At 66.1% G+C, this 15,072-nt stretch overlaps 1 protein-coding gene across 1 annotated transcript in view; it reads left to right on the forward strand.

The window, feature by feature from the left end:
• The first annotated feature begins 247 nt into the window (after window positions 1-247).
• The window catches only part of LOC111156224 (CASK interacting protein 1), a 17,726-nt gene continuing 2,901 nt past the window's right edge, over window positions 248-15,072 (forward strand). The window contains 21 exon segments of the mRNA XM_022516967.1: window positions 248-341; window positions 5,472-5,523; window positions 5,634-5,731; window positions 5,949-6,094; window positions 6,184-6,279; window positions 6,412-6,542; window positions 7,020-7,128; window positions 7,208-7,316; window positions 7,408-7,502; window positions 7,681-7,798; window positions 8,820-8,921; window positions 9,012-9,100; window positions 9,177-9,261; window positions 9,349-9,440; window positions 10,272-10,382; window positions 10,464-10,565; window positions 11,936-12,074; window positions 12,155-12,765; window positions 12,767-14,041; window positions 14,043-14,193; window positions 14,826-15,066. Coding sequence (XP_022372675.1) covers window positions 248-341; window positions 5,472-5,523; window positions 5,634-5,731; window positions 5,949-6,094; window positions 6,184-6,279; window positions 6,412-6,542; window positions 7,020-7,128; window positions 7,208-7,316; window positions 7,408-7,502; window positions 7,681-7,798; window positions 8,820-8,921; window positions 9,012-9,100; window positions 9,177-9,261; window positions 9,349-9,440; window positions 10,272-10,382; window positions 10,464-10,565; window positions 11,936-12,074; window positions 12,155-12,765; window positions 12,767-14,041; window positions 14,043-14,193; window positions 14,826-15,066 — 4,046 coding nt within the window.

Genomic DNA, 15,072 nt, shown 5'->3' on the forward strand with positions numbered 1-15,072 from the left:
CGCCCCCGCCCTGGGCCGCCCCCCGCCCGTGACGCGCTCCCCGCCCCTCGGCGCCGGGAGCCCGAGTCCGAGCCCGAGCCCGAGCCCGAGCCCGAGCCCGAGCCCGAGGACGGCGCGGGGCGCGGGCGGCGGCGGAGGCGGCGGGAGAGGCAGGAGGATGCGGCCGGGGCCGCGGGGCCGCCGCCGCCGCCTCTGAGCCGCGCCGAGCGCACGGAGCGCAGCCGCGTCGCTGCGGCCCGGCCGCGCCATGGGGAAGGAGCAAGAGCTGGTGCAGGCGGTGAAGGCGGAGGACGTGGGGACCGCGCAGAGGCTGCTGCAGAGGCCGCGGCCCGGGAAGGCCAGTGAGTGCGGGGGGCGCGGGCGCGCGGGGGCCCCGCGGGCGCCGACTCCCCCCACACCCCTCCGGGCGCGGGGCGGCGAGGGGGATGCTGTCGGGTCCCTGGGGGCGGGGCGGGGCCAGCAGCGCCCGGACCCTCGGTCCGTACCCCCCGCCCCGGGCGCCGGAGGAGGGGCGGCTCCGAGAGCCCGGGGCCCCCCAGCCAGCCCCCCCAGAACGGCACCTGGCCGCGGGCGTCCCCCTCCCTTCCCGGGCTACGGGCTGACAGCTGGAGGGCTCTGTTGGACTGTCAAAGGGCGAGGCGGATGCCGCCCCCCCCCCTTCCCCACCGTGAAGAGAGGGAGGGGGCCCTGGCGGTGAGGGGCGACCACAGGTCTGGCGGTCCCTGTCAGACCTCCTCCACGCCCCATGTTTAATAACACGCTTTGCAGGGAATGGGGGGCAGGACCATGCTGGGGGTGTGGCTGCCCAGGCATGGCCGGCTGGGGGCCATTTACTCATGGGGGAGCAGAGGCCCAAGGTCGCCCAGCCCAGGGCAGGCTGGGCTCCAGGCAGGTGTAGACCCTGCCACAGACCCTGGTCCTCTTTGGCTTCCCTGCCGGGAAAGGGGCTGGGGAGGAGGGGGGAGGGGGCTCCCACTAGCCATCCTGAGCTTGCGCTGTGAGGGCCCCTGGGAAGGGTTGGGAGCTTGGAGTCCTGATCCCAGCACTCATCCCAGCTCAGCCCAGAGCCTCCCCCGGGGCCCCTGGAGATGGATGGATGGGTGTGTGAACCAGCTGCGTGTGCGGCTGCGCATGTATGGCCATGTCAGTGTGTCGGGGCACCTGTGCGGGCGCAGACAAGGCTCCGCAGGATGGCACGTGGGGTCGGAGTGCCCCATGCCCCACCCCACCCCCAGAGACTCTAGGTAACCCAGGGAGGCCCCTCCCCTTTCTCCAGGAAGCATGCTGAGAACCGAGCTGGCCTTGGGGCTGGTGGCCCCGGGCAGGTCCTTGAGCAGCAGGAGGACTCCTCCTGCTGCAGCCCCGTCTGCTCTGTGCGGTTCCAGAACCTTGCGGGGTCCCAGATACAGGCTGGCTCTGCCTTCCACACCGGGGCACAGGGCTGGTCTGCCAGCTGGGGCTGGCTTCAGGGCCTCAGGGCTCAGAAAGGGAGGGCTTCCAGGCAGAGGTACCCGTAGCTGAGCCTTGAAAGCAGGTGGAGGGGTTGAGAGGTGGAAGGCTAGGTAACGGTTTCCACCTAGTGGCCATGGGACCTTGGGCGCCGCTGACTCCAGCTCTCCAGGCCTCAGTCTCCTCACCTGTAGGATGGGGACACTTGGGGTCCCAGCCTCATAGCATTGCTGGAAGAACACGGGAAAGCACACAGGAAGTCCAGGCCTTTCTTAAGTCCTCAGGAAGTGCTGACTTGGACTGTTTCCTGAGGCAGCCCGGGATGGGTTTCCAGGGAAGTGGGGCATCCGGTTCAGTCATACTGGGGTGGTGTGGGGACTTGTCCCTTTACCCGGGTGTCCACCTGAAACTTGGCATTTGTCCCTGCCTGGTCTGCTTTCTGGGAGAGACACCTGCCCTGGCCCCCGTATCTGGGCCCTCTGACTCACAGGGGCGGGCATAATAAGTCAGACAGAGAAATCCCTCCATGAATTAGCTCAGTTGTCATGGCAACACTGGCCTGCTTTGGAGTAAGATGTATTTTGATTCAGCAAAGTGCAGCTGGAGTTTGGGCCATGGGGTGGGGGGCACCCAGTGGTGCTCTCTCAGGCACCCCACCCCGGCCGGACTCCAGACGGCTTCCCATGACTCATGTTTCCATGACCTCCACCCGCTGCTGGCACCTTCCCGCCACCCCAACACCTGAGTGTTGCTCTGGGGTCTGTCGGCCCTGCCATCCCGCCTCGAAGGGACCCTTCCCTGTCATGCATGCTCAGGCACTGTGACCCTCGGCCCCTGTCCTTGAGAGACACTGCTCTGGAGGGAGCTTCCCAGGGTGGGGCCGGCCTCCTGCTGAGCAGGGACATCTGCCCTTTTTTCTGGCCCCACGTCCCCTACCCCGAATTCACAGCAACCTACAGACCAGTGCGCCTGCGTCCTCTCACCTTGGCCCACTAATGCTTCCCTTGCAGCGTCGGGCCCAGAGCTCCGGGCCTGCCCTAGGGAGGCTGAGGGAGTGCCCTGCCATGTGCTACCAACAGAGGCCAGGACCACATCCCTACAGGAGATAGACGTGGCTCTGTGGGCCGGCGGACCAGGGGCTTCTGTGGTTGGAGGAGCCTCTGGGCAGGGTGTAGAGGGAGGCCACAAGGGCAGGGTGGGAGAGGGGCTGAGGCCAGCTCCCCCACGGCCTCTGCAGCCTGGAGTTTGGGGCTGACCTCAGAGGCAGGATGGTCCCAGGAAAGCGGATAGAGGACTGAGTGACAGGAGCTGGGAGAGCCCACGATGTGGGGTGGGGTGGGGATGAAGTCTGTGCTCATTACCCATGTGGTAGCTGCAGGACCTAGTGCCCTTGTGGAAAAGAGAAAGGGGCTCCTGGGAGGGGTTTCTGGGGACTTCATCTTGGTTCCCACTTGTCGTCGGATCGATGCCCCCTTCCCCCGTCCCTGCTCAGGCCCCTCCAGCCATGCCTGCTCCAGCTTCATTCAGAGCACCTGTCTCCCTGGGAACCCAGGGTCCCTCCTGCGAATTGGGGGGTGCTCCAAGATCTCAGGCTCCCCTCCACTTTCTTCTCTGAGGAGACCTGCAGAGGGAGTGGGTGAGATAACCTCGTGAGACCCCCCACCTTGTGTAGCGAGTAGTCTTCTGGATGGAGACTCCACCTCCCCACTGGTGTCTGTGCGCGGTCCTGGGTCTTGACCTCTAGCCCCTTTAAAATGTCAGTGCCAGCCGCCGTGGCCATGCTAGGGGTGGGGGAACTAACAAGAAGTGGCAGCAAACATCAGAGCTGGGCAGAGTTATTCTGGGGGGAGACCAGCCTGAGCGCGGCCCTGGTGGGGGAGGGGGCGCTCCAGGACAGTAGTGTAGGGGGTCGGGGATATCAGTTCAGGACAGTTTGCCCAACATCTTGTAGGTGCCCGGTTCTGTTTCAGCCACCAAAGATACAACAGCGAGCAAAATAGATTTTAAAAAACCCTCATCCTTTTGGAGCCTGTACTTTAGTGATGGAGATGGACAACAGCCAAGATAAATGGTAGTGATAGGAGCAGGAGAGAGAAATACAACAGACACAGGACAGGATGGGGTTGCCGTTCTATATGGGGAGCCCAGCGGGACTCCTCGGAGCAGGTGACGTAGATGAAGTCCTGAAGGACATGAGGGAGGGAGCCATGGGGATAACTGGGGGAAGAACAGCATCCCACACATATACACAGCATGTGCAAAGGCCCTGTGGCAGGGGCGGCTGGTGTGTGGGAGCATCATCAAGGAGGCTTATGTGGCTGGAAGACGGGTGATGCGAGAGGAGGGCTCTGTTTTATAGGGCCATTGTCCAGGGCTGGCCCTCAGCCCCCGCAACATGGGAGCTGTTGGGGGGTCTTCAGGAGAGGGAGGGGTGGCTCTGGGATCTGACTCATTTTCTCACAGGGTCCCCCTGACCTCAGAGGTATGGAGGACAGACCAAGGGGCAGGGCAGAAGCAAGGATGCCAGTAGGGAAGTGATGGCAGTGATCCTTCGGGGGAGGCTGGCCTGGTCAGGGCAGGGACACAGCTGTGGTGGGAAGTGGTAGGATTCCGAGTATGCCTTGAGATGGTCTTGAACGAAGAACCAATAGGATTTGCTGATGGAGATACTTTAAGCTACTTTTAGGGCTGACTCCGCGGTTTTGGCCTGGACCACTGAGGGAAGGGTGGCGTTGCTGCCCCCTCAGATGGACGTCGGGGCCAGCAAAGTGAGCAGAGGGAAGGAGTAGGATGTGGAGAAACGTCTGCCCTGCTCTGTGCGTGAGGAGCCCCTCACAGAGGGGTGGGGTGGGAGTCCCACAGAACTAATACTGGTAGCTGCGGCTTACTGACAGACTCCGTGCCAGACCCTTCATGCTCTAACGGTGGATACACCCTTAGGCCTATGAGGCTGGCCCCCTTAGTCTCCTTTGAGCTCAAGGCCAAGGCCATAGGGCTAGTAAGGGCCCAGTGTGAGTTTGAACTCGGGTCCATCTGCCTTTGTGGGCTTTGTGGGCCATCGGGGCTGAGGCTGGAGCTGCTCAGGATGCTGTGGGTCACCCAGCGGGTCCTGGAGCAGCCCCTCTGTGACTCGACTCCCTTGGGTTCCTGCTCTCGGGGACCCCCACCCCCACCCCTGTCCTAGGCCTGGACAAAGGGGCTTCTGTCCTGCCGGCCCCTCCCTCACAGAGTGACTGACCCACAAATGGGTTATGTAACCATGGCCCAGACAGGCAGGGGCTTGGCCTGAGTCCGGCTGGCCCCGAGCCCACAGGGAGGGCGTCGGGGGGCTCCCCTCCTCCAGCAGTCAGCTGGGGGAGGCCAAGACCGGGGAGGCCCAGGAGGAAACTGGGGCCGCAAAGGGAGGGCTTGGGCCCTTCGGGCTTCAGGCAGACTGATCCCAGGATCCAGATGGGCCCCCAGAGATGTGGTGGCCGTTCTGGTGTGGTCACGCAGGGCCACCAGCCCACCCGCCTGCCTCCCCTTCCTGCCCCACCAGGCGGGACTCATCCACATGGGCAGGCCCAGGGCTCGGACTGGGGGGAGGCTGCACCCTGAATATGCAGATCTTCCCCCAGAGATACCCCAATTTCCGGGTGTTCCAGCCTTCCCAGGCCACCCCCGGCCCCATCTGGGTCCTTCTGAGAAACAGATTGTGCCGGCTCTCTCCCGCCACCAGCAGGTGCTTCGCCAGCGTCCCCGAGGAGGGGGTGCATGTGCACATGAGTGTGTGTGCCTGTGTGGGTGCACGGCTCTGGCTTCCGTCCTCGTGTGGGGACAGGCCCAGAGCCCTTGGCTCTCTGAACTTGCCAACCCCTTCGTTCGGTGGGAAGCCGGGGTCCAAAAGCTGAGCTCAGGGGATGGAGCTGAACCAAACCAAGTGTTTCTTGACGAAAGACTGAAGACAGCTTTGGCTCTGGGGTCCGGCTGCCCACAGGGGCTGGCCGGAGCCCCCCACACTGTCTCTCTCCCACCCCCACTAGAGCTCCTGGGCTCCACCAAGAAGATCAATGTCAACTTTCAGGACCCTGACGGGTGAGTTCTCAGACAGGGAGTACCAGGCTAGCATGGGGTGTGGGGTGGGGGGCCCTGTGGAAGGCTGGGTTGCCGGGCTCCTTGCCCATGCGTGCCCATCCCTGCCCCAGGTTCTCTGCCCTGCACCACGCAGCCCTGAATGGCAACACAGAGCTGATCACCCTGCTGCTGGAGGCCCAGGCTGCTGTGGACATCAAGGACAACAAAGGCAAGGCTGGCCAGGGACCTCAGAGCAGGGGTAGGGGGTCAAGGGCCGGGGCGGAGTCCCTAGAGAGGTAGAGGCTCCCGAGGCAGAGGCTCCAGACCAGAGTCTCCCTGTGGGTCGAGGGGGCTTGTCCTGGGCTCAGCGCCCTGCAGGCAGGGCGTGGGTGCAGGGTCAAGGGCCAGCTCCCAATGGCCCCCACTCCACCCCTGGCTATGCCCAGGCATGCGGCCGCTGCACTATGCGGCCTGGCAGGGGCGGAAGGAGCCCATGAAGCTGGTGCTGAAGGCGGGCTCAGCGGTGAACATCCCATCGGACGAGGGCCACATCCCTCTGCACCTGGCAGCCCAGCACGGCCACTATGACGTGGTACGGGACACCCCCCGGGGGGCGGGGTGCTGGGGCAGCATGAGCCCCACAGCCACTGGGGGTGCTGACCACGTGCCGTGGCCCCGTAGTCGGAGATGCTGCTGCAGCACCAGTCGAACCCGTGCATGGTGGACAACTCGGGGAAGACGCCCCTGGACCTGGCCTGTGAGTTCGGCCGCGTTGGGGTAAGTCTCTTCAGAGTGCCGCGTGGGGCTCTGTCGGCCCCGGCTGCCCCCCAGGAGGGGTGGCAATGGGGAGACGCCCCTGTGACCCCCTGCCCCGCCCCCGGGCCCCCCTCTCTCTGACCCTCCCTCAAGGTGGTCCAGTTGCTCCTGAGTAGCAACATGTGTGCGGCCTTGCTGGAGCCCCGGCCGGGGGACACCACGGACCCCAACGGCACCAGCCCCCTGCACCTGGCGGCCAAGAACGGCCACATTGACATCATCAGGTATGGCCGTGTGCGGGGCCAGCGGGTGGCGGGTGGACCCGGCTGCGGACTTCCTGCTCCCGCGGTGACATCATAAGCCATGGGATGTGGTCAGGCTGCCTGGCCCCACCCGGGAAAGGGTGCCCTGGAGGGGGCTGGGGAAAGCACCACGGCTACAGCCCCAGGCCTGGGCTCTGTTGGGGTCCCGCCACATGCTGGGCAATCTTGTGGAGACACTACCATTTCTGAGACTCAGTTTTCCCCTCTGTAAAGTGGGCATCCCAGCTGTGGCTGTACTAGGATGACCCGACAGCAGTTCCCATCAGTGTGGGGCCCCCCGGTGGGGGGCAGCACTTCCACAAATGCTCGGTCACTGTCGCACGCCGTGTTGTTGGACAGGGTGGTCCTGGGCATGGGGGCCCAGCAGGCGGGATGGGATGGAAGGCTCCTATTGTAAAGGGCTGCCTGCTCCCACCCGCCCGCCCGCCTTCCTTCCAGACTCCTCCTCCAAGCTGGCATTGACATTAACCGCCAGACCAAGGCCGGCACGGCCCTGCATGAGGCCGCACTCTGTGGGAAGACGGAAGTGGTTCGGCTCCTGCTGGATGTGAGTCAGGGGGCCGAGGGGGCGGGGGCTGGTGGGAGCATGGGGTCTCCTGACGGGCCACCCCCTCTGGCACATACAGAATGGGATTAACGCCCACGTGAGGAACACCTACAGCCAGACGGCCCTGGACATCGTGCACCAGTTCACCACGTCCCAGGCCAGCAAGGAGATCAAACAGCTGCTGCGAGGTGGGCCTGGGGCCGGGGCTGGGCGCTGAAGTGGGGGGCCCTGGCCAGGCCAGCTCCCAGGACTTGGGGGCTCTGCTTCCTGTGTCCCCAGAGGCCTCGGCGGCCCTGCAGGTCCGGGCAACCAAGGATTATTGCAACAATTACGACCTGACCAGTCTCAACGTGAAAGCTGGGGACATCATCACGGTAAGGCCAGCCTGGGGCTGTGGGAGCAAGGACAGGCAGGACCCCGTGCGCTAACCCCACACCCGTGCCTCAACTGGGGTGTCTGGGGTTCTGGGGGGGAGGCCCAGGTTACCCACCCACTGGAGCTGGACCTGGAGGGGTGTCTCCCTGAGCGTGCTCCCCCACCTCATCTGGCCAGGTCCTCGAGCAGCATCCGGATGGCCGGTGGAAGGGCTGTATCCATGACAACCGGACAGGCAACGACAGGGTGGGCTACTTTCCATCGTCCCTGGGCGAGGCCATTGTGAAACGAGCAGGCAAGTCCCACCCAGGCCTGGGCTTGGGGGCCAGAAGGAAGCAAGGTCACTGCTGGGTGGGGGGCCCCGAGTGGGGTCCTGCCAGCTGTCTTGTCGGCTTCCCCACACCAAGGCCCTCGTTTCTTTACTAGGCGGTGCCCACCAGCCGCTAGGAGTAGACAGGGATCCAGGTGGGTGGCACTCTTGCTCTCAAGCTCACGCCGAGGGAGGGAGGGGAGCAGGGGGCAGTGTAGTAAATGCACCAGCAAACGTGCCCACTAATGGCATAAGCGGTGTGGGTGGAGACCCGCTTTTTATTTATTTTTATTAGTTTCGGGTAACATTCGGTGATTCACCCATCGCATGGAGACCTGCTTTTAAGACAGGGTGCTCAGAGAAGGCACTGCAAAGTGGGAGGGGCTGGCCCCGGGCAGAGCACCCAGATGGCAGGAATGACATATGCAAAGGCACTGGGGCAGAAGGAAGCATGGTGTCAGGGCCCCAAAGGAGGCCAGTATAGCATGGCCAGCCGGAGTGAGGAAGGGGGATGCAGGGCAAGGCCACAGGGCATGGATTGCCTTCAGGCAGGGGGTTGGTGAGATGGTTTACCTCCTAGAGGGGATGTGGACATCGACAGGTGAGGTGAGGGGACAGAGGGGGGCCGGTGAGAAGTCATGGCCAGCCCACCCAGGGTCATCTAGGCTTTTGGGGACTTCTTGCCCCTCCCTGCTCTCCTGGCGAAGAGGGGGTACACCCTCTGTGCTCCCCACCCCCCACCCAGGGCCACAGGGCCACTGGCGTGACAGTCTGGCCTAGGCCCTCTTGTCAGGGTGTCCTGCTCTCAAATGTCTAGGGTGGGGAGGGGACTTCTGAGGCTCTCTCAGCTCCTTGGAGACAGCGGGGGCCAGAGGAGGCTACAGTGCTGACTTGAGGGGCCTCTGCTCTGCCCAGGCTCTGGGGCCAGGCCGGGGGCACCCCTCGCCATGTCCGGTCCTCAGGCCTGGCTGGTTCAAGATACAGGGAGGCTGTGCTTGGCCTACAGGTCCTCGAGCCAGCGCTGAACCAAGCCCATCGCAGGCGGGCGGTTCATCAGGGCCCTCTGCACCCCCTGAGGAGATCTGGGTGCTGCGGAAGCCTTTTGCAGGTAGTGGGGGAACTCCGGAGGTCAGGGTGGAGCCGTCTCCTGGGGTAGGGCCGGGCCAGTGCCTGCTGATGGGGTTCCTCATGCCCACAGGTGGGGACCGCAGTGGCAGCTTGAGCAGCGTGGCCGGAGCCAGAGGCAGTGGGGGCCACACCCTGCATGCAGGCTCGGAAGGGGTCAAGGTAGGTGGTCTGGGGGGAGGGTTGGGGCGGCCGGGGCACCGAGCAGCGCCGGCCAGCCCGCCTATCTGGGTTGTAGCTCCTGGCAACAGTGCTCTCCCAGAAGTCCGTCTCCGAGTCCAGCCCCGGGGACAGCCCCGTCAAGCCTCCAGAAGGCTCCGCAGGTAAGAGCAAGGAGGCAACACCACCCGCCTGGCCAGGAGGCGGCCCCCCTGAGCAACCCCCGCCCCACCACACCCTCTCCTATCCAGGTGCGGCCCGGGCCCCGCCTCCAGTGGCCCACGCCGGGCAGGTGTTCGGGGAGCAGCCCCCCAGGAAGCTGGAGCCGGCATCAGAGGGCAAGGTACAGGGCCCGGGCTGGCCACGGGGAGGGGCTCCCGGGCAGCCTGCTTGGTCTCGCCACTGCGTGGCTGGGGGCCCTTGACAGGCCAGGCCCGTACTTCTGTCCGTCTGTCAGTCTGTGTGTGTAGGTGTTGTCTCTTGCGTGGGTCGTGTGTGTGAGCTGGTGCGTCCGGGAAGTGTGATGTGGGTGTGAGGTGAGCAAGGGCTGTGCCTGCATGTGGGTGGTGACGGCGAGCCGGGCACGTGCGCCTGTGTGTGTGTGTGCGCGCCCGTGCGTGCGTGTGTGCACGCCCTGCGCGCAGCCGGCGTGTGCCTGAGGCATGGGTGTGAGGCAAGACCAGGTGTGTGTAGGGGTGAGAAGGGCCCCATGTGCTGGGAAGGTGCGAGCAGCTGGCTGTGTCCTCCCGCACCTCTGGACAGAGCCCACCTGCTCAGGAGTGGAGGGGCTCCTCCGAGCGGCACCGCCTGCGGCCGCATTCCCAAACCCCTCCTCCCGCCCCCAGCCCCTCTAGTGGGGGCACCACAGGGTGTCCCTGGTGCAGGAACAGGGAGGCGGGGAGGGGACGGGCAGGGAAGCCTGCGGCTCGGACGGCAGCCGGACCCTTCTGCTGGAGATCGTGGGAGGAGGCGGGATGGCCGACGGAGCTGGTGGCGGCGGCAGCATCTGGGAGAACAGCGAGAGGAGGAACTCCAGGGCCAAGCTGCCCCGGGGCCCGGCTACAGGGGGAGCAGCGGACAGCAGACTGAGCAGCCGAGCGGAGGAGGACCCGGCCCGGTGGCCGGGGTGCACGGCTGGCAGGCGAGCCTGCAGCGCCTGCCTTGTGTCTTCCAGAGTGCCGAGGCCGTGAGCCAGTGGCTCTCCACGTTCCAGCTGCAGCTCTATGCCCCCAACTTCGTCGGCGCTGGCTATGACCTGCCCACCATCAGCCGCATGACTCCGGAGGTGAGGCGCCCAGAGGCTGGCCATGGGCTGTGACTGAGCTCAGGCCCTGGCCTCCCGCTCATGGGCCTCTCCTCTACCTAGGACCTCACAGCCATTGGGGTCACCAAGCCAGGCCACCGGAAGAAGATCACCGCGGAGATCAGCGGCCTGAGCATCCCTGACTGGCTGCCTGAGCACAAACCCGTAAGGCCCCCTGCACCCCAGTGGCTGTGCCCGGGGCGCTCAGACAGACAGACAGACTGACTGCTTCCCTGGCTACAGCTCTCATCCACCCTCTGTCCGTCACGGGCCCTGGAGCCAGCCTTCCTGGGGCAGGAGCAGGGGCGGCAGCCTCCAGGCCAGGAAACCTTGTCAGGGCAAGGGGACCCTGAAGCCAGGCGGGTGTCCCTTGGCAGTGCCTTAGGCAGCCACAGCCACACCACGTGGCAGTCGGCAGCGCTCTCCACCGCGTGAGCACCCAGACCCCATAGAGGACCCCGTGTGGACGGGAAGGGCTGGCACGCATCCAGGCCCATGCATGGGGGCATGTGTGTCTGCTTCGTGTACACAGAGAGCACACATGCACCAAATGTAGTCGAGGCGCCTGCTGACGCATGCATGCCCACCCCCACACTTAGAGCAGCACGTGCCGGCTGTGTGGACAGTGGACACCCACACAGACCGCGGCCTGTGCCGTCCCCAGCACTCACCGGTGTGCTGCGACAGGGTCTGGGGCTGGGGAAGCCGGGCCCGAGGCCGGTTGCATCTACGCTGCCTGGGAGCCCCACGCCGAATTCTAGGAGAGAGCCCCCTGCCCCCCGAAGGGCCTGGGGCTGTCGGCTGGTGACAGGAGTGTTCCTGCTCTCCCGGCCTGCCTCAGCCCACTCAGTCAGCGGCTCGGGGGTGCTCCTGATGAGCACGTCCCTGTCCCGTGGGCCTCATGCTGCTCTGTGCACCTGGGGGGAACCAAATGTGCCGCGTGCTGGTGGGTGAGTGGTGTCCAGCCGCAAGAGTGGACAGGTGGCTCTGGGTGAAGAGCATCATGGGTATTTCCGTGCGTGTGTGCTGTGGCTATGTGACCAGTGCCCAGCATGGTGTGGAAATGGGCGTGAGCGTGATGTGGAGGGTGTTGGTGCCCGTGTATGGCTGGGATGCAGGTTGCAAGTATGTGTGTGTGTGTGTGTGTGTGTGTGTGTGTGTGTGTGTGTGTTTCTGGCTGGTGGTGCCCGTATGTCTGTGTCCGTGATGTTGCAAGTCGTGTCCCCTGGGTGCTATCCCCGTGGCTGCCGTGGCAGGTGAGGGAGCGTGTGTTTCCCCTCCCCACCGATGCTGTCCTGAGGATAGGGTCGTCCCTGTGTGTGTGTGTGTTTGCGTGTGTCCGCACAGGCATGTGAGCTGGCCTTGGGCTCCTACTGAGGTCGCGCTATCTCCAAAGCTGACACCTCTGGCCTGTCCATTTTGTCCTTCTGTCTGTCTGTGCCAGGCTGGCCCGGTGCCCCTACCCCTGAAAGCTCGGAGCAGCGAGCAGGGTGTGGCCCACCAGCTTGGGCTGCCCTTGGTGTCCTACTCCACAGGCGAACCTGGCGGTGTGGTTGTCCATGATCGGCCTGGCCCAGTACTACAAGGTGCTGGTGGACAATGGCTACGAGAACATCGACTTCATCACTGACATCACGTGGGAGGACCTGCAGGAGATCGGCATCACCAAGCTGGGTGAGGCGCAGGCCCCGGCTCCCTCCGTCTCCCAGTCCCTGCCCCTGTCCCGGGCCTGACCAGCCCCATGCCCCACTCAGGACACCAGAAGAAGCTGATGCTGGCGGTGAGGAAACTGGCGGAGCTGCAGAAGGCAGAGTACGCCAAGTACGAGGGGGGACCCCTGCGCCGGAAGGCCCCGCAGTCGCTCGAAGTCATGGCCATTGAGTCGCCAACCCCAGCGGAGCCGGCCCCTGCTGAGTGCCAGTCTCCTAAGATGACCACCTTCCAGGACAGCGAGCTCAGTGGCGAGCTGCAGGCTGCCATGACGGGCCCGGCAGAGGGCGCGACCGCCACCACTGCCGAGAAGCCCTCCAATCACCTGCCCCCCACGCCGAGGGCCTCCATGCGGCCGGAGCCCAGCCTGGGTGGACAGGCACGGCACCTGAGCAGCTCTCAGGAGCTGCTGGGTGATGGGCCTCCCGGGCCTGGCAGCCCCATGTCACGGAGCCAGGAGTACCTGCTGGACGAGGGGCCGGCTCCTGGCACCCCTCCCAAGGAGAGCCGGCCCAGCCGCCATGGCCACAGCGTCAAGCGGGCCAGCGTACCCCCGGTGCCGGGCAAGCCGCGGCAGGTCCTTCCGCCGGGGGCCAGCCACTTCACACCCCCTCAGACGCCCACTAAAGCCCAGCCAGGCTCCCCTCAGGCCCTGGGGGGGGCCTCACGGTCCCACCCCAGCCACAGCCAAGGTGAAGCCCACTCCACAGCTGCTGCCACCAGCAGAGCGGCCCATGTCACCCCGTTCACTGCCCCAGTCGCCCACACACCGTGGCTTTGCCTACGTGCTCCCGCAGCCCGTGGAGAGCGATGCCGGGCCCGCGCCTCCTGGGCCTGCCCCTGCGGCTGTGCCCCCGCCCGTGCCCACGCTGTGCCTGCCTCCGGAGGCCGACGCGGAGCCAGGGCGGCCCAAGAAGCGCGCCCACAGCCTGAACCGCTATGCAGCATCCGACAGCGAGCCGGAGCGGGACGAGCTGTTGGTGCCAGCAGCCGCGGGGCCCTATGCCACAGTCCAGCGGCGTGTGGGCCGGAGCCACTCGGTGCGAGCGCCCGCCGGCACCGACAAAAACGTCAACCGCAGCCAGTCCTTTGCCGTGCGGCCCCGGAAGAAGGGGCCGCCCCCGCCCCCGCCCAAGCGTTCCAGCTCAGCCATGGCCAGCGCCAACCTGGCCGATGAGTCGGCCCCGGATGCTGAGACAGAGGGGGCTGGGACCGAGGAGGGCCGGCTGGGGGTGCGGGCACAGCGCCGGCGGGCTAGTGATCTGGCCGGCAGCGTGGACACAGGCAGTGCCGGCAGCGTGAAGAGCATCGCAGCCATGCTAGAGCTGTCCTCCATTGGGGGCGGGGGCCGTGCGGCCCGCAGGCCCCCCGAGGGCCACCCCACACCTCGCCCTGCCAGCCCGGAGCCAGGCCGGGTTGCCACAGTGCTGGCCTCCGTGAAGCACAAGGAAGCCATCGGGCCTGACGGTGAGGTAGTGAACCGGCGTCGCACGCTCAGCGGGCCCGTGACGGGACTTCTGGCCACTGCCCGCCGGGGGCCTGGGGAGTCAGGGGGGCCCGCAGATCACGGCCACTTTGTGGAGGACGGTGCCACCCGGCAGCGGTCTCGAGGCCCAGCCAAGGGTGAGGCGAGTGCGGAGGGCCCGCCCCTGGCCCGGGTGGAGGCCAGTGCCACGCTCAAAAGGCGCATCCGAGCCAAGCAGAGCCAGCAGGAGAACGTCAAGTTCATCCTGACTGAGTCTGACACAGTCAAGCGCCGGCCCAAGGCCAAGGAGCGGGAGGCAGGTCCCGAGCCGCCCCCGCCACTGTCCGTGTACCAGAACGGCACAGGCCCCGTGCGCCGCAGACCCACCTCGGAGCAGGCTGGGCCCCCTGAGCTGCCCCCACCACCCCCACCTGCAGAACCCCCGCCCTCCGACCTGTTGTACCTCCCCCCCCCTGCCCCCGCCTGACACCGATACCCGGAAGCCAGTGAAGCCGCCAGTCTCTCCCAAACCCGTGCTGGCTCAGCCTGTGCCCAAGATCCAGGGCTCACCGACACCTGCCTCCAAGAAGGTGCCGCTGCCAGGTCCTGGCAGCCCAGGTAGGTGAAGGAGCCAGCTGGGGAAGGGCCCCTCCCCACCTCTCCACTGCATGATCTGAGGGGGTTTCCTCTTCTTGGATTTGAGCCAAGGCCAGGTGGAATGGGGTGGGAAAGTGTCCTCAGACCCTCTCATCCACTCACCCACTGCACAACTCTGCTGCCCCAGAACTGGGAGGAGGGTGGATGTTCATCCCTTTGCTCAGTGAAGGAGGCACAGAAACCCGTGGATAACCGCACCTGTGGAGGGAGGTCAGGTGCACCATGCTGGGTCACGGAGATCTCTGACCAGGCTGGAGAGCGACCCCAGCAGGAGAGGGAGGGAGCGGGCTTCCAAGCAGAAGGATCAGAGGTGCAGAGGCCCTGTGGTATTCAAGCAACACGAGGGCCAGTGATTGAGGCAGGCCACACCTGATGGGGGTCCGGGGTAGGGGGCGGACCGGGAGGGGTCTGGAAGCGGTGGCGCGGGCAGGTATGCGGGGAGCCAAGGGTCGGAGGGGCAGCCGCCGACTTCTCCCGGGCGGGGGACCAGGAGGGGCGCTGCCGCAAGGCTCCTGGCGGGACGCGCCGCGCCGCGCGCGCGTAGCGCCGCCTCCCTCCGTCCCACCCCGGTGCGAGTCTCCTCCTCCCCGCAGAGGTGAAGCGCGCCCACGGCACGCCGCCACCTGTGTCTCCCAAGCCGCCGCCGCCGCCCACGGCGCCCAAGCCGGCCAAGGCCGCCGCGGGGTTGCAGTCGGGCAGTGCCAGCCCGTCCCCCGCGCCCTCGCCGGCTCGCCAGCCGCCCACCGCCCTCGCCAAGCCGGCCAGCACGCCGCCCTCGCTGAGCGCCAGCCCCGCCAAGCCCCCGTCCCCCGGCGCGCCCGCGCTGCACGTGCCCGCCAA

Source organism: Enhydra lutris, unplaced genomic scaffold (assembly GCF_002288905.1).
Source record: "Enhydra lutris kenyoni isolate GAN:26980312 unplaced genomic scaffold, ASM228890v2 scaffoldscaffold45, whole genome shotgun sequence".
Classification (NCBI taxonomy): domain Eukaryota; kingdom Metazoa; phylum Chordata; class Mammalia; order Carnivora; family Mustelidae; genus Enhydra; species Enhydra lutris.